This window comes from Furipterus horrens, unplaced genomic scaffold (genome assembly GCF_987537825.1).
Source record: "Furipterus horrens unplaced genomic scaffold, mFurHor1.1.pri manual_scaffold_13, whole genome shotgun sequence".
NCBI classification, from domain to species: domain Eukaryota; kingdom Metazoa; phylum Chordata; class Mammalia; order Chiroptera; family Furipteridae; genus Furipterus; species Furipterus horrens.
Genome location: NW_028327183.1, coordinates 40,732,161 through 40,759,685, shown reverse-complemented (window position 1 = coordinate 40,759,685; position 27,525 = coordinate 40,732,161). Strand labels below are relative to the sequence as shown.

General features: G+C 49.7%; 1 protein-coding gene and 1 pseudogene across 3 annotated transcripts; one reads left to right on the top strand and one right to left on the bottom strand.

Annotated features, from left to right (window-relative positions):
* Nucleotides 1-862: 862 nt before the first annotated feature.
* Nucleotides 863-27,169, top strand: NUMBL (NUMB like endocytic adaptor protein). 3 transcript variants are annotated; one of them, XM_090259770.1, is made up of 10 exons: nucleotides 863-1,063; nucleotides 4,514-4,598; nucleotides 6,622-6,761; nucleotides 7,585-7,659; nucleotides 7,746-7,820; nucleotides 9,027-9,167; nucleotides 18,273-18,462; nucleotides 21,316-21,618; nucleotides 24,611-24,733; nucleotides 25,514-27,169. In XM_090259770.1, exons 1-10 carry the CDS (start codon nucleotides 1,040-1,042, stop codon nucleotides 26,134-26,136), a joined length of 1,779 nt encoding a protein of 592 aa, XP_090115896.1. In that variant the 5' UTR covers nucleotides 863-1,039; the 3' UTR covers nucleotides 26,137-27,169. The 3 variants fall into 3 exon arrangements, with proteins under 3 accessions (XP_090115896.1, XP_090115895.1, XP_090115897.1); XM_090259769.1 differs by having other exon boundaries at nucleotides 21,313-21,618; XM_090259771.1 differs by having other exon boundaries at nucleotides 21,313-21,605; nucleotides 25,514-25,895.
* On the bottom strand, nucleotides 12,588-17,031 carry LOC149994697 (uncharacterized; annotated as a pseudogene).
* Nucleotides 27,170-27,525: the final 356 nt, after the last annotated feature.

Here is a 27,525-nt window from a genome sequence, read left to right as displayed (position 1 = left end):
TTTTCTCTGCGTTGTGGGGTGGGGAGGAGCTCGCGGACAGCCTCCAGGTGCAGATGGCCTGCTCCCTCCCACCCTCTTGTCTGAAAGCCCCAGTCCTGCCTGGGCCATCTGTTGCCGGGAACCTCCTTCTCCCCTTTCCCTCCCACTCCAACCCCTCCCGCACGTGCAGACCACCTGCTCTTAAGACTGCGGCAGCTGAGAAGGCCTCTCCCCAGCACCACCACCCCGACGCCCTGGCTCCCGGGAACCTTGCCTGTGCTAATGGGCCTTAATGTCCCTGCCAGCTGCTTTGCCAAACCCAGAGGATCGGGCGGGAGGGGGGGCGCCGCGGCAGCCAGAACCGCGCCCTAGTCCCAGCCTGGCGCCCCCACCGCCTGTGCCGAACCGATCCCGCACCAGAACGCCGGGGTCTGTTCATGCGCCCTCCCATTCCTTGAAAAAGTGCCTTGTCACCGCTTCTGCCAGCCCCCGCTGGGATGGGAAAACCGCGGGGTTAGCTGGAAGATTTAAGGATGTGGAGCAGTGAGGCGTTTCCAGAAGCGATTCTTTCGGATATAGAATTGAAGGAGACCTGAGGTCAGGGGTCACCCAGGAGAAGAGTCCAGCCTTCGAAGGATCCAGGGGGAAACTCCGTGACGCTCACGTGCACGCTCAGCCGGGGACTGACCAATGGGCGTGGCGGGGCGGTGGCCTTACCGGAGGAGGCGGAGTTATATTTGTGTATGGGCGTGGCATGTGGGCCAAGGGGTGGGGCTAGTACCGGCCAGGCGCAGGGCCAGGGCGGGGCCTTACTGTATATCCAGCAGGCGGTGGGCCAGTGGGCGGGGCCTGGGCGGGGATCTCCCCGCCCTCAGAACGGAAATCTCAAGGAGCGGAGCAGGCTCTCGAGCGTGCATCCCGCACCATCCCCAGGTCTCTGCCCTGGGCCAGCCGTTCGGCAGAGCTGCCGCCGCCACCACAGCAGCACTAGCAGCAGCAGCAGCACTCGGGGATCCAGGCCTAACCGGGGCCGCGGGAGGCGGGGGCGCCCGGGCCCTGGATGTCCCGGAGAGCGGCGGCCAGTGTGAGAAGGGCGAGAGAGTGGGGCTCGGGTAGGGGGGCGGCGCCGCTGCTGATGTGGCGGAGAGTGGGAGGCGGCCGTGGCGCCCGGATGAAGAGAGGGTGCCTGTGCTGGCGAGGGTGGTCCTGGGTGGGAGTCTACGAAAAAGCCCCCACCGAGCTGAAGCTTGGGAGACACGACACAGACCCTCCCTTTACCAAGGCCCTGGAGACAGGGGTCCTGGATACAGAACTCCCCCTCAGAAAAATCAAGGACAGGCGACAGATTCTTTGTACAACTCCCTAGGCAATGTTTTGGGGATGGGTCCGGGACACAACCCCCGGATGAAACCAAGGCCTCCTGGAGGCGATTCCAGACCTTACGCCATCCAGACTCCTCCCTGCCTGATGGGGGTCTCTGAGCACAACAACCCTCTAGGCAAGGTCTTGATGGGGTCCCTGGGCGCAGCTTCTCTACCGAGCTAAGGCCTAGGGGGCTTTCAGACACAATCCGTCTCCAGGCCTCAGAGCAGTCCTGGGCATAGCATTCCCCCACCCCAATCTTTGGGCGGTGTCCCAGGAACTGCCCCTTCTCAAAACAAGGTCCCAGTTCCTGGGACTCCACCCCGACCCCAGCCTGAATAAAATTAGGGAAATTTCAGGCCCCTCCCTCCTTGGTCAGGGTCTCAGGACACAGTTCCCTGGGCCACCCCTTTTGTCCCTAGGACTGCCCAGCTGCCTGGGAGTGGCCCCACCCTCAGATAATGCACTGGCCCCCCAGGCTCCAGGATTCATGCTGGTAGGGAGGGGAGCGTCTTTCCAGGGACCGGGTGCAGCCTTGTCTGTCTGCAGCATCTGAGGTGATGGCGGCTTTGTGTGTGGTACCTGGGGGGGGGGGGGGTGGGCAAGCGATGGGGAGGTGGCTAAGAGTGTGACCCTGTGTTTGTGTGAGTGGCTGTTTGTGTGTCTGCTACTGCTCATGACTGTGAGGAATCCTTGTGTGTGTTTGTGTTTTGTGCTTATGGTTGTTTTTGGTAGTGTCTGTGAATGACTCCAGCATTTGTGTGACTGGGTATGTGTGTATGACAATGGCTTGCTGCAAGAACCCTGTACTTTTAGTCTATGTTTGAGTGTGTGCATGCTTGTGACTGTGGGGTTGTATCTAGTTCCATCTTCAGTGACCCTCTGATTGTGTGCCTTGGTAACTGTAAACGGGTATGTGACAGTGTAGGTGTTGAGACAGATTGGACATGTATGTGGCTGACTGAAGATGTGGGTGAAGTTGTGACTGTGTGTAAGTGGAGTTGTGTTTATGACTCTGCCCATGCACAACTCTTCCAATGACTGAGAACATTCGTGGTTATATCTATGACTTATTTTATGTTTGTGTCACACATGGGTCTGTGTGACACACAATGTCCCTGCAACTCTGGGTGTGTGACTGCCATTGTGTAGGAAGTCAGTAACATTGTGCCTGTGTGGGGTTGTGTGATGGCACTGTGACTTAATATGTTTGTATGACTGGTTGTGTGTTCAAAGTGTGTGACTGGGGTTGTATAAATGATGGCATCTAGCTCTGTGTTTTGATACTGAGTGGTCGTGTGCATTTCTAATCGTGAATGTGTGATTTGGGTTATGTACTTGACTTGGGGTCTGAAACCCTGGCTGGGTTATTTCACTGTGTCTGACTCAAAATATAGGTGTGTCTATGTATGATGGCATCAGGTTGGGGGCGGTATTGGGGGATGAAGGTGACCGGGGCTTCTATATTTGTTTGTGACCCTCATGTCTGTGGCCCTGGATGATTATATGCACTTGTGTCTGTGTCATGGGCTGTGAGAGTGTGTCTGTAGCTGTAGCTGTGTGGCTGTTTGGTGTGTGTGTGTGTCTGCGTGCATGCTGGACTGTTTGTGTTTGAGTCTGTGATTTGGTGACAGGGTGACTGTGAGGAGCTGTGTCTTTAGCAGAAGCACAGCTATAAATGCTATGCCTGGGCCACTGCATTTCTGAGCATGCACCTGACTGTGTGCTTGTGGTATGTGAAATAGAAATTTTATGCTGATGTCTCTATGTGTGAGATATTATGTGTCTGGCCACATGGGGCTGTGATTGTACGAGTATGTGGCCACTTGTCTGTGTGACTTGTGTGTTTGCATGAATAGAGACTGTGTTTCTCTGTGATGCTGTGATGTGGTACAGCTGGGTATGGATATTGGGTGATCATATTATAACTGTGATCTATGGCCAGGTAATGTGGATACTGATGTTGTGTGACTTTGCATACATGATCACCTCTGAAATGTGTAAGGCTGTGACTCTGAACCACCAGCTGTCTGGCTGTGCCTGAGTGTGGCCATCCTAGGGGATAGTTGTCTCTGGGCGGCTGTATGCATGTCTTAAGTGTGCAAGCCTGCTTCCTCCCTATAATGCTTGGATCATGGCCACCAGTGTCTGTATGATTGGGGATGGAAGACGGTCGATATAAGCCCCTACGACTTGGTATGTGTGACTATGTGACAGTATGTGATCAAAAAGGTATGTTGGTGAGACTGATCCAAAGGGTTGAGTGTCCATGTGTAGCTGTGTGCCTGTAGATGATTAAACACATGTGGCTGTGAATGGGTGTGGCTGTGTATGATCAAATGTGTATATGTCTGCATGCATCTATGACCAGATGTCAACACACGGCACTGGAGCTAGGTGTGACAAGTTTGTGAGGCTATGATTATGTCTTTGTGACTGGGTGTGATTCTCTGTGGGACGGTCTGTGACGTGAGTTCTTGGGTGGCTGCCTAAGGAAACATAACTGTCATTGGGTGTAGCTGTACATGTCCCACTCAGGTGGGTATGCCTGAGCCCAGCGCTTTGTTCATGGCTGAGAAAATAGAAGTGACCACGTATCAGTAGCTGATGTGACCAGGTGTTTGTGGCAGTGCCTAGGCAAGCTGGGACTCTATATGCATGTAGACATATGTCTGTAGTGGGATTGTGTATCTGTGAACATGGCTATGTGAGTAGATATTCATAGTGGTTGTGACTGTTTATGAGTGTCTGTGTGACCAGGTATGTATAATTGGGGTTGTGTCTATGTGTAACTAAATGTGCAGAGCTGTGATCCAGTGCTAGGGACAACTGTAGGCATGAGTTGCATGTAGACATGTGACTATATGTTTGTGCCTCCCTGAACATGTATCTAGAGGACAAGGCGACTCCCTCCTCACATCATCCCCGTGGGTACTGAGGGCCTCCTGAGGCCAGGATATCCCCTAGAAAATGCCCGCAAACACACCTACTCATGCCTAGGCCCTTGCAATCAGGTGGCTCATCTCCCTTGTAACAGTTGCTGTGACAACCAAGCTCTCATCAGGGAGCCTGAGATGGAGGGGCCGTTGGCTGATGTCCAAAGAGGAGGTGAGGTAGGGAACTGAGCCCATCAGAAGCCAACCTCTCACCTTTTCTTCTGTCCCTTCCGCAGGGCGGACCCAGGAGGCCTGAGCAGCATTTGTCCCCAGCCCCCTGTGGGGACCTGGGGCCCCCTGAAACCTCCAGGACGGAGCCAGGTCAGTGTCCAGCTGGAGATAGCGCAGGGACTGAATGGGTGGGTGGGTCTAACATGACTAGAGGAACTATCCCTGCAGTGATACAGGCCTAATCACACTCATGAGTGGCATCCTCAAACCTCTTCCCTGTACACTCAGTGACCAACCAAGCCCAACTCATGCACAGAAACATACATCTATACTGTTATACATACACTGGGACATTCAGATACACATTGACCTCCAAACACACACAAGAACAGGGTCACACAAACATACAGACACATTCCCAAACCATACTCAGACTCCCTCAGACAGGCGAGTACAGACACTAAGCAGATACTGACTCTCGGGCCACAGTCTTGTACACAGGTTGTCAGCCAGACAACATGTACAAACCCACACTTTTACCTTTTACAGACAACAGCCAAACTTTCTCAAGTAGGTACTGCCTCACAGATACCACCTCTGGACCCATTTTCTTATAAAGAGCTACATTTCTGGCCCTGGCTGGTGTGGTTCAGTGGGTTGAGCACTAGCTTGTGAACCGAAGGGTCGCCAGTTTGATTCCTGGTCATAGCACATGCCTGGGTTGCGGGCCAGGTCCCCAGCTGAGGGCGCTCGAGAGACAACCAATTGATGTTTCTCGCCCTCTCTTTCTCCCTCCCTTCCCCTCTCTAAAAAAATAAATGAAATACATTTTTTAAAAACTTCTTTAAAAAAGAAAAGGGCTACACTTCTGCACATGGTCAGTCTCACAAATAACAGTCATGAACAACTCTAAAAAACAACAGCCTCATGTTCCCACACACCCTTGCAGAGGCATGGGTGCATACTGACACACCCTCAGAACAACGCTCATGGACCTAACAATCACATGCTCTGACATAGACACACCCTCAACAAACAACAGCTGCAATCTTGGACATAGACATGGTCTCTTGGGTGACTTTTATACATACACTTATCAATGACAACAGACAGTCATCAATGACAATAGCCACACAGACATACAGCTTCAAAGACAACAGCTTCCTGCTCAGAAACGCATCCTCACAGACAACATTTCCTGATGTACACACAACCACTGACACACAGATACACTTCAGCAACAACCTTCAGGGACCTACACTCACAGACAACAACCACACTCTTAAACATAGATCCCTTCACGGACAGCATGGATAGACACACACTCTTAGGAAACAACCACTTTCAGACCCCTGTCCTTGTGAAAAACGTTCAGAAATACACACTCACAGTGGCATGTTCAGCTCTAGATATCCTCACTGACACCATACAGGAACACACCAGCTGCATACTTATACACACACACACACATTCCTCATCTCTTGCCCTCCTTGGACTGTCATGATGGCTTATCAGTCAATGAAGAGTTTTAGTCAGTGAAGACTGTCTTAGTAGCTGGCCATCTCCACCCTCACCCGTACCTCTGACAGTCACAGGTGCATACTGCCCCGGGGTCCCCTGCCTTAGACTAGACACAGTTTTCAGAGGAGCAGTATCTCAGGAACACAGAGACAAGCCCCTGTTCTCCATATGCTCTGGCCTGGGCTCTGGACCTTCTCAGACCCCCCCCACATTGGACCCAGGCAACTCCCAACTCCTGTGCCCTCTGACCACCTCACTGCCTAACCTCATTCCTAAAGCCCCTGACCTCGTGACCCCTGGATTCATGCCCTGTAACCCCAGTACCCTTCAATGCCTTGACTTCCCATTACTTTGCATCCTCATGATTCTAGACTGTCACATCCCCAGTCTCCAGACCACTAAAAGCTGTGCCCTAACCCAGGCCTCCCTGCCCCTTAACTCCATGTCTTCTGAGTCCTCACAATGATTCTTGCGCTCCCCTGCCTCATGTCATCCCCTTTCCTGGTGTCCCGCTGCTGATCCAAGTTCCCTGAATGTCATGTCCTCTGACCCAGCGGATAACAATTCCCTTGTTATCTGACTCTGGCTTCCTGAGCACTGTGTCCATCTTCTGACTCCAGCCCTTGACCCACTCCCTGTCCTGTGTCACCAGACGGGGCAGGCACCATGAACAAGTTACGGCAGAGCCTGAGGCGGCGGAAGCCAGCGTATGTGCCCGAGGCGTCGCGTCCGCATCAGTGGCAGGCCGACGAGGACGCAGTGCGCAAGGGCACATGCAGCTTCCCTGTCAGGGTGAGTGTCTTGTCCTGTGTGGCAGAGACGGCGCATCCACAGAGAACCGTGGAGCCTGCTGATGCATCACCCAGCTTGAGTCCTTCAGAGTCAGGATTAAAACCAACACACTTTCTCTTATACCACGAAAATTTTACCTGGGGTATGTCCTGCCTGAGTCACCCCATTCCAGAGGGCACTGGAAGGTCACAAAAATTTTGTAGCATTTGCAAAGCCCTCTGTGACCCTTTACAATGCACACTACACTTTTATAAGGGAGACAGCAGGTTCAGGTTCAAATCCCAACTTGGTCCCTTCCCCTAGGTGCAGACCTTGAATGTGTGGGGTCCTTTGGGAGGTGTGGGAAATGCTGGGGGGAGCGAGGAAGGGAAGGCAGCCAGTCAGTGGTGGGTCACTGAACTACAGCTGTGGACGGCTGAGCTTAATGCCACTGGGGACTTAGGGAAATAGAGCCACCACCTACAAGGGGAGGGAGCTGGGGTGTGTGTACCCCAACTCCTACCAGTCATTGCTGGGACCAGTCCTCGGGTACAGAGAAGCAGATGCTGGCACTCAGAAGGACAACAGTGACGGGTTAAGACCCAGGGATAGAGGCAGGATGGGAATCACTACTGCATGCTCTCCTTTGGTTTCTCATCTGTACATTGGGAATAGGAATGGGGGACCTACTCTGTAGAGTTGAGGTGCAGAGTAAATGAATGCTAACCACATAGGATGTGCTTAGGACATTGTGTGATGCATCGCAGCTGCTCAGGGGGCACTAGGAATTACTGTACTGATTACCGTGCTTATTTCACGCCCCCTGTGTTTCCTCCCTCCAAAGTACCTGGGCCATGTGGAGGTGGAGGAGTCCAGGGGGATGCATGTGTGTGAGGATGCTGTGAAGAAGCTGAAGGCGGTGAGTGTGAGGCTGGCGCAGGGAGGGGCAAGGTCAGACCGGACGAGACAACCCTGGGCACACCCTCTATTTTCACCTCCCCCCAGATGGGCCGGAAGTCCGTGAAGTCAGTCCTGTGGGTGTCGGCTGATGGGCTCCGAGTGGTGGATGACAAGACCAAGGTAGGAGTCCCGTGGGGGTGGAAGAGGGTACCAGAGGGCCCCTTTCCTCACCTTGCGCAAATGGGGACGAGGATGCTTTTCTACCCACCTCTAGGATGTCCCTCCCTCAGGGACCTTCTAGACTACACCATGGGCTTCTGTGACATCTTGGCACACCTCACAGTCCTACCTCAGCGTTGAGGCCTATGGTTATTTTCGAGCTGACACTTATAGCTGGGTGAGCCTGGGTATGAGATGCAGCCTTTCTGTTCCTCACCAGCATCATCTGGAAAATGGGGACAATGAAAGACCCTACAGTTACCTGAAAAAGTATATCACACGACTAGGTGTTTCCTCACCAAAAAGGATTTATTTGGGAAAGAGTTGGAACCTAATGCAAACAGGCATGGCCAGCCTCGTGAACACTCTGGCCTGTGGACCAAGGTGGAGGCGTATTTATAGAAGGAAAAGGAAGTTAAGGGAAGGAGAATTTAGAATCATAGAGCTTTATTATAAATATAGAGTTTTTCCTGTAGGGGTCTCGCATGTAGGGCTTTTGTGATTGCGTGGAGTGTGAGAACTTCCGTAAGCCTTAAGCCCTCCCATAGACACTCCCGACAGACTGTTTGCTTGAAGTTGCTGTTAGTTTTTATCACCTGGTACATATTCAGTGTAAGTGTTCAGATCAATGAATGTTAGCTGTTGTATGTGTGTTGTCAGTCTCCCCAGCCAGACAGGATGCCATCGGGCCAGGGTTTGAGTTCCCTACCTCCAGCCCAGAGGCTCCCAGAGGAGGCAGCTAGCGAATGATGACAGTCAGGTTAATGACCAACAGTACTGATACCTTTGCACATGCAGTTCCCTCAGCCTGAGTTACTGTTCCCTGCCTTTTGCCTTCAGAAAGCTTCATCTGACTCCACCCCCCAACGCCCACCCAGGTTGGGTCGGCACCTCCTATTGGCTCCTACAAGCCCCCGTGCCTCCCCCTGACCTCTCTGCCTATGCCTCCCTCATTATAGCCTGACTGAGACTCTGGGCTCCCTCCTGGTGATGAGTCTGATTCTGCACTTCACTGCGATTCCCATGCCAGTGGGGTCCACAGCGGGATCCACAGTGACGGCTGGGTGCCTACCGCAGCCAGGATGGGATATAGAGCCGACAGGAAGGGATGTTGAATGAATGCATTAAAGTTCACGTTTCTCTCCTGGTCTCCCTGACCGCTCCCAGGACCTGCTGGTGGACCAGACCATCGAAAAAGTGTCCTTTTGTGCTCCTGATCGCAACCTGGACAAGGCTTTCTCTTACATCTGCCGTGACGGGACCACCCGCCGCTGGATCTGCCACTGCTTTCTGGCACTCAAGGACTCCGTGAGTAGCACCAGAGCCCAGAGCCTGCTGACTTCTCTCCCATTCCCTGGCAGTCCAGCCCCATCCCCAGCCTGCTGTGTGGAGTCAGACAAGCCATCCACCTCTCCTCTCCAGGCCTGGTGTCCTCATCCAGAAAAGGGACTGTACTCAGAGCTCCTGACCTTGAGAATTATTGTGGACTTGAGCGGGTTAATACACAGGATTTGGAATGATGCCTGGCACGTAGGAAGCACTCAGGAAAACAATGGTTATCATCGTCCTCCTTATTATCGGTGGTTCTTCATATTTCTCTAACTTTTTAAATTGAGGATCATGTACATACAGTAATGTGCATTCCATGTCCAGCTCAATGAGTTTTTATTGTGGATAAACCCCACCCAGGTCAAGCGGTGGGGTTTCCTGCCCCAGCCGGCTCCCTCAGGCCCTTCTCAAACAATCCCCCCTGCACTCTTCCTTCAGCCTTGATTCATTTTGCCTGTGTTTCTTTATATTTTGGGGGTTCAAGGTCCCTTCTGAGAATCAGATGAAAGCAATAAATGGGCCGTCTTTTCAAAAGCATTCTCACAGTCAGGATTCTAAGGCTTGTGGCAGAAAACCCCCAGATACCAGTGATTTCAGTGAAATAGATGTTTGCTGCTGTTTCATGTGAAAGACACGCAGAGGCAGGCAGGGCAGCATTGCTGTGGCTCCCCTCCACACACAGAGGCTGCAGCTTTTATCTTGTTGCTATGCTGGAGTGTGGCTCCACTTCCTGATCCGAGGTGGATGCACATGCTCCAGCCTTCACATCTTCGTTGCAACCCAGAATGGAGAGGGGCATGAAGGGGGGCACACTCTTTCCTTTTTGGGAGCTGTGTATCATTTCTCATTGCATCCCATTGGTAAAAACCCAGCTACATGGACATCTCTTCCTGCAAAGGACAGTGGAAAATAGTCTTTATTCTGCCTTGCCCCCTGGACCCTGAATTCGGTCCTTCGCCCAACTTTGTGGGAAGCCATAGTCTCAACCCCCTACTTTAGCCAGTTCTCTGGTTGCTGGCAATAGAAACAAAACTAGCTAATTTAAATCTAAAATAAAATTCATGGCCCTGGCCAGGTGGCTCAGTTGGCTGCCCATTGTCCTGCGAAGCAAAAGGTCTCTAGTTCTATTCCCAGTCAGAGCTCATGCCTGGGTTGTGTGTTTGGTCCCTGGTTGGGGAGTGTAGGAGAGGCAGCTGATGGATGTCTTTGACATCAAAGTTTCTCTCCCTCTCTTTCTCCCTCCCTTCCCCTCTCTCTAAACATAAAGAAATAAAATCTTTTCTAAACATTTCACAGAGCCCTGGCTGGTGTGGCTCAGTGAATTGAGTGCTGGCCTGCGAACCAAAAGGTCTCTGGTTCAATTCCCAGTCAGGGCACATGCCTGGGTTGCGGGCCAGGTCCCCAGTTGGGGGCATGCAAAAGGCAACCAATCAGTGTGTCTCTTGCACATTGATATTTCTCTCCCTCTCTTTGTCCCTCCCTTCCCCTCTCTCTAAAAATAAATAAATAAAATCTTTAAAAAATAAATAGATGTTAAATTAAAAATATATATATATCATGGAAGGATGTAAGAAATCTCGCAAAATCAAAGGGCAGCCCTGGCTGGGTGGCTCAGTTGGAGTGTCATCCCATACACAGAAAGGTTATAGGTTCGATCCTCAGTCAGGGCACATACCTAGGTTGTGGGTTCGATCCTCGGATGGGGTGAGTACAGGAAGCAACCTATCCATGTTTCTCTCTCACATCGAAGTTTCTCTCTTGCTCTCCCTTCCTCTCTCTAAAATCAATAAATATATTTTCAGGTGAAGAATAAAAAAATTGAAGGGCAGTCAGAGAGAGCAGAGCACAGAACCTGCCTCCCAATGCTTTGGGTTCAAATTCTGGTGAGAAGGCATGGGATTGACCTGACTTGGGCCACTGTCTTCCACTTGGCCAGGGGAGGGTGGAGCACCTGGACTGACTTATCCAGTATTGAAAAGGAGTTCCCTAAGGGAATCTGTGGTGCTCTTATCAAAAACAGGGGGCTACTGGGCAAGTAAAACAACAGCTATACCTTGCGGACCTTTACAGTCTCCACTCAAGGATTCCCTCATTTCAGAAATCCCCGTGCAAAGAGCTCTGAGCCCCCAAAACGAGTCAATACCCTCAACTTCCTCACTCATACACTCAATTTCAGACTTGAAACCAGCGGTGTCAGTATTGATTAGTAAGTACAAACTGATGCCTGCCAGGGGCTAGTGTGGAGATATTTGAAATGCAGAGACAATAGCAGCTGCTGGTTCTGGAGAATAGCATAGTAGTTGTCTCGGTTATCTGTTATGTGTAACAAATTTCTCCAAAATTTAGTGGCTTAAAATTTCAGTCACTTATTATCTCTCACGTTTCTGTAGGTCAGGAATTTGGGAAAGGCTTAGCTGAGTGAATCTCTCACACTGTCGCAATGGTGTGTGGAGCTGTCATACCGGGGGACTGGCCAGATATCTCATTCTTCATGTGTCCTCAGGACCTCTCCACAGGTCTCCAGCATGGAGGCCACAGGAAAGTTGGATGGATTTCTTTCATGATGGCACAGGGCTCCAAAACAGGGGAGAGGGAGGGAGAGAGATTGAGAGATTGATTTTGCTTCAGCACTAGGACTAGCCAGGAAGAAGCTCTCTTGCCTTTTGGACTTGGTCTTGGAAACCACAGCATTGCTTCCGTAGTATTCTTTTTGTCCAGACAATCACAGAGGTCTTCCCAGAGTAAGGAAAGAGAACACACACCCCACTTCTGATGAGAGTGTGACAGGGTTTGGAAGAGCATGTGAGGCCAGAAATTTGTTGCAGCTGTTTCGGTTTGTTTTTTTTTTTTAAGCTGGGTATAGTGGACTTTATTGATCGTGCATGACAAGATAGGGCTCCCTAAACCCCTCCCTTTCTTCAGGGGGCCTGGGATGGAAACTGGAGGTCAGGAGTTCTCAGTGTGTTGAGGGATTATTTTGGGCCAAGGACTCCCCAGCAGCTGAGGGGCCTCTCTTCCTCTCACTGGGGCTGCTGGTCCAGGGGGCTCTTACTCCTTGGAGGAGTAATTTGCTATAGCCAAATTCATTGTCATACCAGGAAATGAGCCTGACAATGTGGTCATTGAGGGCACTCTCACAAAATTGAAGGTGGAGGAGTGGGTGTCACTGTTAAAGTCTCAGGAGACAACCTGGTCCTCAGACTGACGGCTGCTTTACTGCCTTCTTGATGTGATGTATTTTGCAGCTTTCTCCAGGCAGCAGGTCAAATCCACAACCGATGCATTGGGGGTAGGGTCATGGAAGGCCATGCCAGTGAGCTTCCCATTCAGCTCAGGGATGGCCTTGCCCGCAGCCTTGGCAGCTCCAGTGGAAGCAGGGATCGTGTTCTGGGCAGCCCCTCAGCCATCACGCCACATTTTCTCAGAGGGGCCATCCATGGTCTTCTGGGTGGCAGTGATGGCAGGGACTGTGGTCATGAGTCCCTTCATAATGCCGGAGTTGTCATGGATGACCATGGCCAGTGGGGCCAAGCGTTCGTGGTGCAAGAGGCGTTGCTGACAGTCTTGAGGGAGTTGTTATACTTGTCAGGGTTTACACCCACCACAAATGTGGGGGCATCCACAGAAGGAGCAGGAACCTCTTGGCCTCACCCTTCAAGTGAGCCCCAGCCTTCTCCAAGGGAGTGAAGACACCAGTGGGCTCTACAAGATACTCAGCACCAGCATCACCCCGTTTGATGTTGGCAGGATCTTGCTCCTGGAAGATGGAAGTGGACTTTCCATTGATGACCAACTTCCTGTTCTCAGCCTTGACTGTGCCTTTGAACTTGCCATGAGTAGAATCACACTGGAACATGTAGATCATATAGTTGAGGTCAATGCAGGGGTCATTGATGCCGACAATATCCACTTTGCCAGAGTTAAAAGCAGCCCTGGTGACCAGCGCCCAATGCAGCAAAATCCGTTCGCTCCGACCTTCACCATGGTGTCTCAGGGTTGCAGCTGGCACTGCACGGGAAGATGCAGCTGTCTGTCGACAGGAGGAGCAGAGAGCTGCAACTATGTTTTTTGAAAATACACTACCACATGGTCAGTGTGGATTTGGTGTCAAACCACCTGGCTATAGGACCTGAGGCACAGTGACTTCTGTCCAGCACACAGTTTTCTCTGCAAAATAGGGGTCATAGCCACATCTGCTCACAGGTTTGCTGGGGAAACATTCGTTATGGTCATACACAGAAAGTTCTAAACAGAGTCTCGTAGTGAGTGGCTAGTGAATAGGAACAGCTGCTGTCATTTGAAAAGGGGTGGGGATGAGAAAACAAAAAAAGGCAGGCCACCTCCTCTGGGTAAAGAGTGACCTTGGCTGAATTCCTTCCTGCTTCTAGCCTCGGGCTATAAAAGTTAAGCAGTGGGATTCCCAGGATTCCCCAAATTTAACTTTTTTTTTTTAGGTGAAATTTACATTAAGTTGATCATTTTAAAGAGGACAATTCAAAGGCACTTAGTACATTCACAGACATTTTCATTACTCCAAAAAGAGACCCTTACACCCAGTAAGCCGTCACTCCCTGTAACCCCCAACTCACACACTGTAAGCCTCTGTCTTTATGGATTTACTTATTCTAGACATTTCATACAAATTGAATCATAACAGTGCGTGGTCTTCTGTGTCTGGCTTCTTTCACTTAGCATTGTGTTTTTGAGGTGCATCCATGTTGTTCAACAGATCAGTACTTGGTTCTTTTTTATGGTTGAATATTATTCCATTGTATGGAAAGACCACATTTTGTTTTCCTTTTCATCCATTGATGAATATTTGGGTCATTTCCACCTTTTGGCTTATGTAAATAGTACTGCTATAGACATTCATATGCAAGCATTTGTTTGAGTACCTCTTTTTAATTTTGGGGGTGGGTTTATATACCCAGGAATGCAATTGCTGGTTCATAGCGTAAACCTATGTTGAACTTTTTGAGAAATTACCAAATTGTTTTCACAGTGGCTGCACCATTTTACATTCCTACTAAGAATGTACACTATTTCCAGTTTCTCCACATCCTCATTGACACTTCTTTTTTATTTTTAAAAAATTATAGCCATCTTAGTGGGAATAAAGTAGTTATTTCATTGAGGTTTTTATTTGCGTTTCCCTAATGACTAATGACATTGAGTATCTTTTCATGTCTTTATTTGGCATTTGTTTATCTTCTATGGAGAAATGTCTTTTAAAATTCTTTACCCATTTTTTTAAAGATTTTATTCATTTATTTTTAGAGAGAGGGGAAGGAAGGGAGAAAGAAAGGGAGAAAAAGATCACACCCCCCCAACTGGGAACCTGGCTGCAGCTCAGGCATGTGCCCTGACTGGGAATCTAACCAGCGACCCATGGTTCACAGGCCGGTACTCAATCCACTGAGCCACACCAGCCAGGGCTCCAGCTCCTTTTAAAAGTAAAATAGCTATTTATCCAGCCTCTTGTCATGCCAAAATGTTTTGTACATAAACCACTGTACTGAGTGCACCCTCCGTAACAGGCAAAATTATACACCAATTATAATTCATGTTACCTGATTATATAAAAATGCAAAGTAAAATGACTTCAGTTTCCTTTAACATTACTAGTAATCAATTCAGCAGGAGATTTGAGACACAAAATCTTAGTAAAATGATACAGAGAGAGCAATCGTAATTTTCACTTAAGTTTAACTTGTCATGATTTGGTAATGAATATACAAGGATGTAACCAGGCACAGCATGCCAGGGCTGCCACTCAGCTCGTATACGATGTCTCAGCTTCAATATGTAGCTGTTACAAAAAGCAAAAACAAAAAACCTAAAATGTGCTTTTCACATGCTAAATATCTTGGCAAGAATGCCATTAAATGCAGTAAGGAATTAAAGATAGCAAAAATAAGAAGTTAATATAAACGAAACATCACAGCCTAAAAAATTTATATAAAAAATAACTACTACTGGTTACATAAAATTTTCCTGACTGGTTAAAACTTAACAGTGTGTAACATGCATTTTAGAATCTTTAGCTATCAAGTTCAAAAAGTACCAGTGTCTATTTGAAATGACTCCTATTCAAAGCCAAAGTGTAGTCAGAAATTAATTCAAATGTTATAACACATTTAGTGCTAAAAATCACTCAGTATTATTAAATTGGAGGTAAATTCCCGTGCTTCTGGAGCTTTCTAGTACTGTAGAAGGCTGTTTCTCTGGTTCACTCAAAGCCGCATACGACAGAGTCCAAGGTTGTCACTAAGCTCAGTAGAGCACCAGACTGCCATACCCGGCTCTGACCTCCCCATGAAGCACGGCTACTGTGTCCCCTCAAACAGGATGTGTGAGGATAAAAGCCAGAGTATTCGACTAGCTAAAGAAATATCAAACCAACCCCCCAACCCTGTAAGCTCCTATAAGCTCCTTCCCCAGATAAATAAAGGTATACTAGGGGAAAAAATTAAAATACACTTAACTATAGAGTAAGGATTTTCAAATATCTATGTAACCCCTACTTCAGAAATGTTAACTAAAGCCCTGGCTGGTTTGGCTCAGGGGACTGAGTGTTGGCCTGCAAACTGAAAGGTGGCGGGTTTGATTCCCAGTCAGGGCAGGCACATGCCTGGGTTGCGGGCCAGCTCCCTGGTTGGGGTCATGTGCTAGGTAGTCTATTGACATATCTCTTGCACGTTGATGTTTCTCTCCCTCTCTTTCTCCCTCCCTTCCCCTCTCTCTAAAAATAAATAAATAGAGTCTTTAAAAAAAGAAAAATTGTTAACTAGAGTCATCTGGTCATTTCTGTTTATGCTTAAAGGATGGTTCCAGACTCAGTTTCTGTTGATTTATCATTAGATACTTCTGGTCAAAAATACTAACTTTATTCCCAAATATCAACCAGTAGGTATGACTGCAGGGTGTTAGCTCCCAGAGTTATCAGGCAATAGAAGACAGAAGACAGATGTCCAAGCAGCTGGCAACTAGCATGGCCCTTTTACACAGCAACATCTAAGTTTCTACTGAAAAGTCCAGGAATAATTCTAAAAACAACAAAATTTATGCATTTTAGTAAATATGTTATAATTTCCACAACTGAAATTCCCTCAGACGTTGCACTTTCTTTATAAGGGAATCCTGATTTTTCTTCATGTCACAGTGAGTCAGGACTCGAACTAGCAGCCTTCTTTTTCTAACCATGTTTCTTATGCTTCTTTTTCTTTTCTTCTGTTGCTTTTTCTTGTTCTTCACTGCTTCTTTTTTTGCTCTTACCTCCTGGATATGTTCTGATTGTGATAAGGACTCAGATGACAGAGGTTCACCTTCAGGGTACATCTTTTCTCTATTTGCCAAGTCCTTTAATGTCCTTGTCTTTCTCAGTTGCATCTTTTGACATCTCTCTTTTTTAAAACTCTCCTGACTAATTCAGTCTCTGACATGGAGCTTTCTGAATATCCATATGAATGGTTTCTTTTCATTTTTCCTTGTTTCTCATCCACCTCTTCAGAATCTGAAGAACTGCTGGAGGAATAGAGATTGAAGAAGATGAATACTTACCAGATTTCTTTCCTCTTTTCTTTTTCTTTGTCTGTTTTTTGGACGAGTTCTCACTTCCACTTAATTTCTCGCTGTGTTTTTCTAGGTCTTTCTTCCAGTTCTCATTCATTTTCTTTTTTTTTTTTTTTCTCTTCATATTCAGCCAGTGCCTTAGAGCCTTTTTTTTTCTAGTTCTTTTACTTCTTCCCACGTAGGCCCTGGTCGATTCAGATAATTAATGTTGGATCGTTCACCCTGAAGACTGGATTAGACCCCTTGATCTGGCCCTTGCTCTTGGGATCATATTGGCCTTGTGGTTGTCCCTGAGGTACTGGGCTGAGTGCACAGTCAGACCTCGAGGGAGACGAGGCCAGTGGAGCAACCGGAGCGGCCCCCCAACTCTTTTTATGTTGATAAAAACCACATGCTGTCCACAAACCTTAGATATACATTTGCTGAGTTTTGACAACTGCATACACCTGTGGGACCCCCAACCCCTGTTGAGCTCTAGGACATGGCCCCCACACCAGTCCACCCTCCCTGCCCCTTCCCAGCAGTCCCCTTCCCATCCCTGAAGAAACAGCTACTATTCTGACTTTTCTCACCTTAGATTAGGTTTGCCTGTTTTAGAACTTAATATAAATGAAGGCTTATAGTACTGTACTTTTTCTTTCCATTAAAAAAAAAAAAGATTTTATTTATTTATTTTTAGAGAGAGGGGAAGGGAGGGAGAAGGAGAGGGAAAGAAACATCAATGTGTGGTTGCCTCTCACGTGCCCCCAACTGGAGACCTGGCCCGCAAGCCAGGCATGTACCTGACTGGGAATTGAACCAGCGACCCTTTGGTTCATAGGCCAGCACTCAATCCACTGAGCCACACCAGCCAGGACTTCTATTTTTTGTTCCCATCTCCCCACCCCACTTCCCTTTGGCAAAACCAGCTTGTTCTCCGCTTCTACGGGTCTGTTTCTGTTTTGTTTTGTTTGTTCATTTATTTTGTTTTTAATATTCCATATATAAGTGAAATTGTTTATTTCTCTCTCTGACTTATTTCACTTAACATAATTCCCTCTATGTTCATCCATGTTTTTGCAAATGGCAAGGTTTCATTCTTTTTTATGGCTAATATTCCATTGCATCTATATACCACATCTTCTTTACCCACTCATCTATTGATGGACACCTCGGTTACTTCCTTATTTTGGCTATTGTTAACAATGCTTCAGTGAACATAGGGGTGCATATATCTTTTCGAATCACTATTTTTGCTTTCTTCACATAATAGCCAGAAGTGGGATTGCTGGGTTGTATGGCGATTCTATTTTTAATTTTTTGAGGCGTCTCCATATTATTGAACTCTTACGTCTGGCTTTTTTCACTCAAGGCTGTCATTTGTATCCCTCCAGGTGCAGGTATTCACTGAGGCCCAGAGAGGTAGAGGGAATGTCCGGGTCACCCAGCACCTAACTGCTGGAACTCGGGGCTCCTGCTGTCCAGTCTGCACAACTCAGCGCCTCTAACCCCCGCCCCACCCTCCTCCCACAGGGCGAGAGGCTGAGCCACGCGGTGGGCTGTGCTTTTGCCGCCTGCCTGGAGCGGAAACAGCGGCGGGAGAAGGAATGCGGGGTCACCGCGACCTTTGATGCCAGCCGCACCAGCTTCGCCCGGGAGGGCTCCTTCCGTCTGTCCGGGGGCGGGCGGCCTGCTGAGCGAGAGGCCCCAGACAAAAAGAAAGGTGGGTGCTGCCCAGAGGGCAGGGCTGGGCACAGAGTGTGCCCGGGTGGGGCCAGGGGGCCAGTTTACAGGGAAAGCTTTTCAGTTACAGGGACTCCACAGTTTACAAAGCAGGGCGCCAACCATAAAGTTTGGTTACAGTTTATAAAGCCCGCTTTAGTTTCAGGAGTCCTTTGGGCAGTATTCTGTAGGCCACAAATCCCAGCAAAGCCACCCCAGGGAGGTTCCCAGGCTTTTCAAACTGTGTAGGAAAAAGTGGACTAGAAAGCACCCGAGTAACTGAATATAGTAAGGGCGAGTACAGTGTAATGGTACTTTTATTTCAGTATTTATGCTTGTGTGTGTGTGTGTGTGTGTGTGTGTGTGTGTGTGTGGGTTGCCATCAAGAAAGTCGGAAAAATCTGATAAACTCTAACATTCTAGATAAATAGTAAACACCCTTGTAAGTTCTAAAAATTGCTTTTTAAAAAGTAAGTGTATTATATGCTAAGTCACAATGTAATTAAATTTTTCTTTTCTGTGAATTCTAATTTTTACATTTTTGGAAAACAGTGCTTGAAATTGACAGAATTTACCATTGGGAACTGTTCTAGATTAAAGGAGACTAAAGATAAATTTGACAAATATTAATAAATGCAGTGTGTGGTCCTAAATTGATTGGATGCTGGATTGTTTGTTTGTGCATGCGTGTGTGTGTGTGTGTGTATGTGTGTGTGTGAATATCTATAAAGGACATGATTGGGATGGGTGGGGAAACTGGACTATGGACTGTAGATTGGCTAATAGTATTGTACTCATGTTAAGTCTCTCAAGTGAGAAATTGTACTGTAGTTGTGTAGGAGCCCATCCTTGTTCTGAGGAGGTGCGTACTGAAGGTTTGGGGGTTAAGTTGGCCACAGTTACTCTTGAATGGTAGGGAAAAAATTATGGGAGGAGGGAGAGAGCAAATATGATAGTGTGTTAGCATTGGGGACTGTGGGTTAAGAAAACCTATATACTCATTGTTCCATTATTCCATCTTTTCTGTAAGTTTAAAATATTTCTAACTAAACAAGGAAAACAAATTTTTATCACTTGCTAGAATATTAGAGTTTACAAAGTATGTTTTTATGTGTGAACTACATGACATTTATAAACCTCTTTACAGATTTACAGTTCTTTACAATTTACAAAGTATTTTACTGTTTACATTATCAGGATTTGCAAAGAATTTTATCATCAGCCAAGCAGATTACAAAGTGAAATTAGCAAAGGGCCTGGTCCTTTGGTGCTTTATTGTTTACAAAGAACACACTGAGTACGCACGCGGTCCTCCAGGCTTACAGATATTTTTTTACTGTTAATATAGGAGATTAGAATTTACAAAGACTGTTGACATCTGCTTAGAGGTGGCAAAGGGTTGCTGTTCCCAGAGGAGATTAGAGTTTCCAGGTACTTTGCACTGGAGAGAGCACTTCACAGCTTGCACAGCGCAGCCGCGTTTCCTTTCCGGAATGCTCTGTGATCTGCCGAGCACACCCCCGGCTGGCGCAGAGTCGCTGTCTCCAGGCGCTGCGCTTGCACAAAGAGCTCTTCCCGTTGTGGAGCAGAGCAGTGTGCACTCCACAGGGTTGTTTGCCGAGCTTTTGTCCGATTTACAAAGCGTGGACCATTTACTGCCCCAAGGGACCCTCTGAGGAGGCACTGCGAGGGGCGGGTGGGCAGCCGCAGGGGGATGTTTACCTCAAGTTTGCAGCTGGGAAACTGGAGGGGACTTCTGAGGTCACACACTGAAGGGGGTCGGGGGTAGGGGAAGTTTGCTGGTCCTGACCTGTCTCAGGCTGTTTCCCCTGCCCTGGGCCAGCCCTGGCTAAGAGCCTCACCGCCTCCACTTGGAAGATGGGAGAAGAAACGCTGGGGGACCTCCCTGCCCTCTCTGGGCCCGAGTTTAATCTCACAGGCATTGAGGCTGCAGCTTGGGTGACGTACTGATCGGAGGGTGGGTGGGTGTTTGTGTATTGGCAGGAGTGAGGGGACTCTGCCTTTGAAGAGCACACCTTGTGCTGAGTGGGAGGACAGGTCTCCCTCAGAGGTCGGAGGACAGTCACAGAGTAGAAGGAGCCCAGGCTGAGGGGCCAGAGAGACCTGAAAACTCCCCAGAAGAAGAAGTGCTCCAGGCTGGGGCTAGAAGGATAGGTAGCAACCAGAGGAAGGGAGGAGGTGCTTGAGGTGAGAAGAATAGTAGGAGGTAGAGAGACGGAGAGATGAGCAGACGGGATGACAGACGAAGACAGCATGACGTGGAAAGACCCAGCCAGAAGGAGAGACAGGTTAGCATAATTGTTTGGACCACCAACTCCAGAGTCAGCCTGCCTCTTGGTGGCACTGGCTTGGGCAAGGCATTTACCATTGCTGGGGCTCAGTTTCCACATCTGTAAAATGGGGATACTGGTCGTATTGACCTCATGGGGTGGTTATAAAGATTGAATGAGTTAATAATCGCAAAGCACTTGGAACAAGGTCTGATACATCATTGATCATGCACCAAATAAGTGTCTTAAATTAGTCAGAAAAGGAGACAGAAGGTTTCAAAGGGAAAAGCAGGAGAAACAGCAGAGGAAAACAGACTGGTCGCAAAACGCTAGAGACACAGAAGCTCGGGTTGGGGGACAGTTTCTCAGGGGCGTTCTGGGGAAAGTAGTCTTGACTTGGGTGGGGGTGAGGGGCATTCAAGGCCCTGACCAGCCTGTCTCAAGGGCGTGACACATTGGATGAGGAAGGTAGCTTTGGGGGGTGATCAAGGGGATGAGGTGGGAGGGGCCTCGAATGCCAAGGTGAGCTACCTAACCACCTGTCGCCCTCATGTCTCCAGCAGAGGCAGCAGCTGCCCCCACTGTGGCTCCCGGGCCAGCCCAGCCTGGGCACGTGTCCCCAACACCAGCCACCACATCCCCTGGTGAGAAGGGTGAGGCAGGCACCCCAGTGGCTGCAGGCACTCCTGCAGCTGCCATACCCCGCCGCCACGCCCCCCTGGAGCAGCTGGTTCGCCAGGGATCCTTCCGTGGGTTTCCGGCGCTCAGCCAGAAGAACTCGCCTTTCAAACGGCAGCTGAGCCTCCGGCTGAATGAGCTGCCATCCACACTTCAGCGCCGCACTGACTTCCAGGTGAAGAGCACAGGTGAGCCCTGGGCTCAGGGGACAGGAACACCAGGATCAATACCACTGTCTGTGTGCGTGAGAGAGGGAGCAGGTGGGAGGGACCGTAATTGATTAGCACTGTCCGCTGTGCGCAAAGGTTAGACAGGTGCAACACATTGTGATCAATTAGCACTGACAAGGGAGGGTAGAGAGAAGTAGAAACATGATGGGTTAGCAATGTCTGCAATGGACAAAGGATAAAAGAAAGGTGGCACAAATCAGGATCAATTAGCGATGTCTGCTGTGGTTAGGGAGAGGCGAGAGGTGGCATTGCGACTGATTAGCAAAGTTTGCCGTGGGTAGGAGGGGGAGCGGCTGTGCCCACGCCCCGCTTTTGTTCAGGAGGAGGCTGAGGCACCACAGGCTGATGCTCCTTCAGGAATGTGCCAGCAGAGCCATGAGATGTGGCCAGGTGGGGAACTGAGGCTGAGAGGACTGGAGGACTGATGGATGAGCAGTTCTGTCTAGGGCAAGGAGACTAGGGTGATGGCTTCCATCACGACCTACTAATAGTGTCCGCCATGAGCAGGAAAAAAGAGCAGGTGGCACACCGCGTGAGTAATTGGCAGAGTTTGCTGTAGGCAAGGGAGAAAGAGCAATAGGAGTGTTGTGTTTTCACCCAAGGACAGACTGCCAGAATTTGGCTGGAGGAAACACCAGGTGACGGGGCGAATGAGACAGCAGTCACAGGGTCAGGGAGCACTGTGATGGATTCGCGATGTCACTTATGGGCAAAGGACTGGGTCCGGGCAGCACCCACGTCCCTGCCTCGACACACCTGCCACAGCTGGCGTTAGGAAAGAGGCGGTGTGACTGTCCTGCTTTGCTTGGAGGGAAGATGGAGGTACAAGGACCAGTCCTGCCTTCCAGCATTCAGCCTGTGGAGACATGAGGGCTGGCCAGGTGAGGGGCGAGGTGCACAGAGTTCGGTGGGGAAAAAAAGCATTGTGTTCAAGTACCCACGTCTGCCGTGGGCCAGGCAAAGGAGAGAGGTGGCATGCGTCATGATCTAGAACAACATCTGCCATGGGACAGGGAGGGGGAGGTGGCACGATGCCCTGCTTTGCCAGAGGGAGATGGGCAGGAGGGCTGCCTTTCCTCCCAGCTGTCAGTGAAATCATGCCGTCGGTCTGGCCGGCTCTCCTGCCTCCAGACACCAAATCTGAGACACCTGTCCCTCAAGGCTTTGGGGACTGGTGTGGGAGGTGTTGATCTGTGTCCAAGAGGCTGGTCTTCTCCAGAAGGTGACTGCTGAGCAGATGCCAGCGCTTGTTGAGAATGAGGCACGTTCACACCGTGTCCTGCTGTATCCCTCTTTTGCTGTCCCTTTGCAACCTGACATTAAGCACCGCCTCCCAGGGCTGTCACACATGTTCCCTGAGAGGTAGCAGGCTCCCAAGGCTTTATTTGGAAGCCTTGCTCCTATAGCCATGTGTTCACTTGCTTGGATGTGACTTGCCACACAAAAATTTCACCGACTCACACAGACGTCACAGTTTGCTGCAGGTGCCACACACACTTCACAGTCACACACTTGGTCAGGTGCCCACCAAAATCACACACACTTGGAAGCTGCATAATCAGATGTTGCAGTTACACACATTTAGAAAGCACAGACCCAGAAATCACACACCCAGGTTTGCACTCAAACCACACACCCAATTCATGCAAACTGGGAAGTCACAGATGCAGATTCACACAAGCTTACAAACACATTCGTACATGACATAGGCGGATTGGCTCACAGGCGGGAATCACAGTCAGGTCACCACACACCTGGATTTCAGTCACACTCAGATGCCACATCCTCAGAAGATGCGCACTCATTTGCGCTAATACACATTCATCATAAAATTGACCTGGAAACCATGCACCCTCCCACCTGTGCACCCCCACATCACCCCTGCTGACTCCTACAGTCAATTTTTTTCTCGTGCTCATTGGAGCATCACACTTGCTCCCTTGGAGACAGACACTTGCTGATATGTCTCAGGCACTTGTCACACGCCACACTTGGAGGTCCTCTGTTGCCTATTCAGGTATTCAGGTGGTACCTTCGTTCATCCTAGGTGCTCATGAGGCCGTCACACCTGCTCAGTGTCTTCCTGGCACAGGCGCATCTCTGCCCTCATGCTGCATGTTATAGGCCAGTCTAGGGAAGGTGGATTGGGCCCACTTTGCCACTCAAAGCAGGATAAATGATCACCAGCCAGTGAACGACAGTGAGGCCAACATCGTCAATGCTTTTGCCATATACATGGTAAAACATATTTTTTAAATTAATATATGTTGTTAAACATTTCAAGTATTTTTTCTGGTTTATGGCTACAGACAGGTTCTTCTTGAGATCCTCCTTGATTTGGGGTCCCTGTGACTGTCTGCCATCCAATTGTTTGGAAAATTTCCCAGGGCCAAGAGACCAGAGAAAGAGGCTGATAACTCCATCACTACGTCAAGAGTTTATTAAGGGAACTTACACATGCAGCACATCTTGGGCAGCACAAAGACGACGTGGATATTCCCTGCGCCACGTGACAGGCGCCGAGGGATTACAGTAGGGGACAGGGCAGGATGGACAGGGTGCTGGGGCATGACCTGTCCTGGATGAGGGTAAACACTTTACATGCTTGCTCTGGTCTGGGCGGTGGCCTGTTCCAGGAACCTGCACATCCGGGGCCTAGGAGAGGGGCCATCAGACAGTCTCTGCGAGGATTTACAGGAATCTTCTTTGTGCGGGGCCTGATTTAGCTTGCAGGTCCAGCAGTGGTCACGTCATGGAACAGTCTCTCCTCTCACCAGTGTCACTCACTACTTGTACCACTCAGCCATCACACACTCATATGCACAGAGTAACCATTTTCATGACCGTGGCCACTGACCCACACACCTTGTGGGAGGGCTACCTGAGGGCAGAGGGTCAAGAACAGGGTGTGGGCCTGATCACTGACCTCTGCCTTACCCTGACTTCACAGTGCCTGAGATGGAGCCTCCTGGTGCCGGTGACAGCGACAGCATCAACGCTCTGTGCACACAGATCAGCTCATCTTTTGCCAGTGCTGGAGCACCAGCCCCTGGGCCACCACCGGCCTCAACAGGTAAGCCCAGCCCTTCTCCTGGGGAGGACACCGCGGTGCCCCTCCTGCATTCTCCTGCTCCGTTCAGGGCTGCCTCAGGGACTCCAGGAATCTTGGAATCCCACAGACTTAGACCCATGGGTCAGGTCATCTTAGAGCTATGGGATTACCTTAGACCCATGAGATCATTTTTAAACTTTCCTGTCTTACAATAATAAAATTTAGAAACCTACAGCCTCAGAATCCCAGGATACTTGACTCTAACAGAGTTGGAACCATGAAGCCTTGGACTCTCCCAGCCTCAGAAGAATACTCTCTGAGAAACAGCACCATGGAATCACCTCAGGGACACGGGTGTATGGCGTATCTTAGAAACATAGGAGCACCTTAGGATCGCAAACAATGTAAATTTAAGACTCTAGAATCTTAGAAAACACAAAACCATCGAACCTTACGCATTATGTTAGAATAGTACAGTCAGAGACATTCCTGCAGTCTTAGAACCTTAGCCTCCTGAAACAAAACATTCTCAAATTATTAGAACCAAGGGTGATATTAAAAACAGTTAAATGAATAACCGGTTTGATACTGACCCATCAGAGGCAAAGCCGGCCTGGGTGATCGTCAGTCCTGCCTATACTTTTACATCTGGGGGCCTCAGAATCTCAGAACTGTATTTTCTTAGCACTGCGGAACCATTATATGGTCCAGGATGGATTTGGCCCAGCTCCAGAGCCTGATCCAAGCCTCAGGTTCTTTCCAATGAAGCCTTGCCCACACCTGCCCCTTTCCTCTATCCAGGGACTTCTGCCTGGGGCGAGCCCTCCGTGTCCCCTGCAGCTGCCTTCCAGCCTGGGCACAAGCGGACCCCTTCAGAGGCCGAGAGGTGGCTGGAAGAGGTGTCCCAGGTGGCCAAAGCGCAGCAGCAGCAGCAGCAGCAGCAGCAGGTGTCAGTGCCCGCCGTTCCCCCACCCCTGCAGCCCTTCTCCGCCCCGGTGGGGCCCTTCGATGCCGCACATGCCCAGGTGGCCCTGTTTCTGCCACCCCCACACATGCAGCCCCCTTTTGTACCCACCTACCCAGGCTTGGGCTATCCGCCCATGCCCCGTGTGCCTGTAGTGGGCATCACACCCTCACAGATGGTGGCCAACGCCTTCTGTTCAGCTGCCCAGCTCCAGCCCCAGCCCGCCACGCTGCTCGGGAAAGCCGGGGCCTTCCTGCCCCCTGCTGCACCCAGTGCTCCTGGGGGCCAGGCCCGTCCACGCCCCAATGGGGCGCCCTGGCCCCCGGAGCCAGCACCCGCCCTAGCCCCTGAATTGGACCCCTTTGAGGCCCAGTGGGCAGCATTAGAAGGCAAACCCGCTGCAGAGAAGCCTTCCAACCCTTTCTCGGGTGACCTGCAAAAGACCGAGATTGAACTGTAGCCCGAGCCGCCCTGGCCACCCCATCATCTCCAGGTGCCCCATGCCTGGGAGTGGAGGCCCAACCTCTCCCTCATCCTGCTCCCTGGGGCTGTACCCCTCAACATCCCCTCTGACCACTTCTCTTGATCACTCCCACAACCACTACAGAATCAACATTGTGATGCCCAAGCTGCGACAGGATGGAATTCAGGGACAGACCCAGCCTGGCTAAGGGACCCATTTCACTGCCAGACTTCAGCTGGCAGTGCCCTTTGCCCCGACCCCAGCCACAGGGGGATGGCCACAGTGCCACTGAGCGCCCTCAGTTCAAGCTACATTTTCCAGTTTCTGTTGTTGACCTTCCACCTTTTAGTGTAGGTGGGGGAGGGATGCCTACTTAGGGGCTCTCCTGGGCCCCACACGGGTCACTGCCCCCCCTCAATGCACAGCACAAGCCAAGGGCTTCCCTCTGCCCACCCACTGCGTTCACTGCCAATACTGTGCTCACCCCTGTTACCCCTCTCTCCCACTCCAGGGCCCACATCTTCCTTGGGCCAAGGTCTCATGGGGGCAGGGGCCAAGTTCGGGGCCCAGGAAGTGGGGTAGGGGGAAGGGGGAGAAGATGCTTAGTTACCTCACCACGTCAGTGCCCGCTGGGGAGGGGGTCCAGAGGAAGGGGGAGCGGTGCCTGGCGGGTACTTTTCTATCTTTTATTTTGTATCTAAACTTGCAGATTTGTATTATACCAGGACAGCCAATAAAGGAAGACTATAATGGTGCCCCTCAGGAAAGCGGGGATGTGTGTCGGTGGGGGGGGGGGGGTGAGGTCACACCGCCTTTCTTCCTGAGTCATCCCTTAAACAAGAGGGTCTCCCTGCCTAACAGCGTCAGCCAGAGCATAGCAGCAGGTAACAGCTGGCCTGGCACCGAGAGGTGAGTAGTAAAGGGTGTCCAAAGTCCATCACCCCACTTCTGATTCTTACAGATTTTGAACCATGTAATTAAAATTATAATCTGCTGCTAATAAGTCCAGTATTAAAATCCCTTCAAATCATTGGGTTTGGAATGGTATATCTCTGAGCTGGCAAACTTGTGTCATCAATTTCATTCTCTGTGACTAGGCCAAAGTGTCATTTGATGTGGCAGCATGTTTTTCAGTCTGTCTTGTTTCTTCAGCCCCTTGATATAATCTACAAGTTATATATTTTTAAATATATAATATATATATGCTTAATTCTTTATAGCTCTTTAAAATGAGGTGATTGATTTGGTGAAATCCAATGTTATATCCCTATTTGATGGATGAGGACGCAGAGTCACTCACCTGATAAGTGGGGAGCCTGGATTCATACCAACCCCAAGGCCAGTCATTAATCCACCAGGCTGTGAGGGAGAAGCCTAGAGACTGCT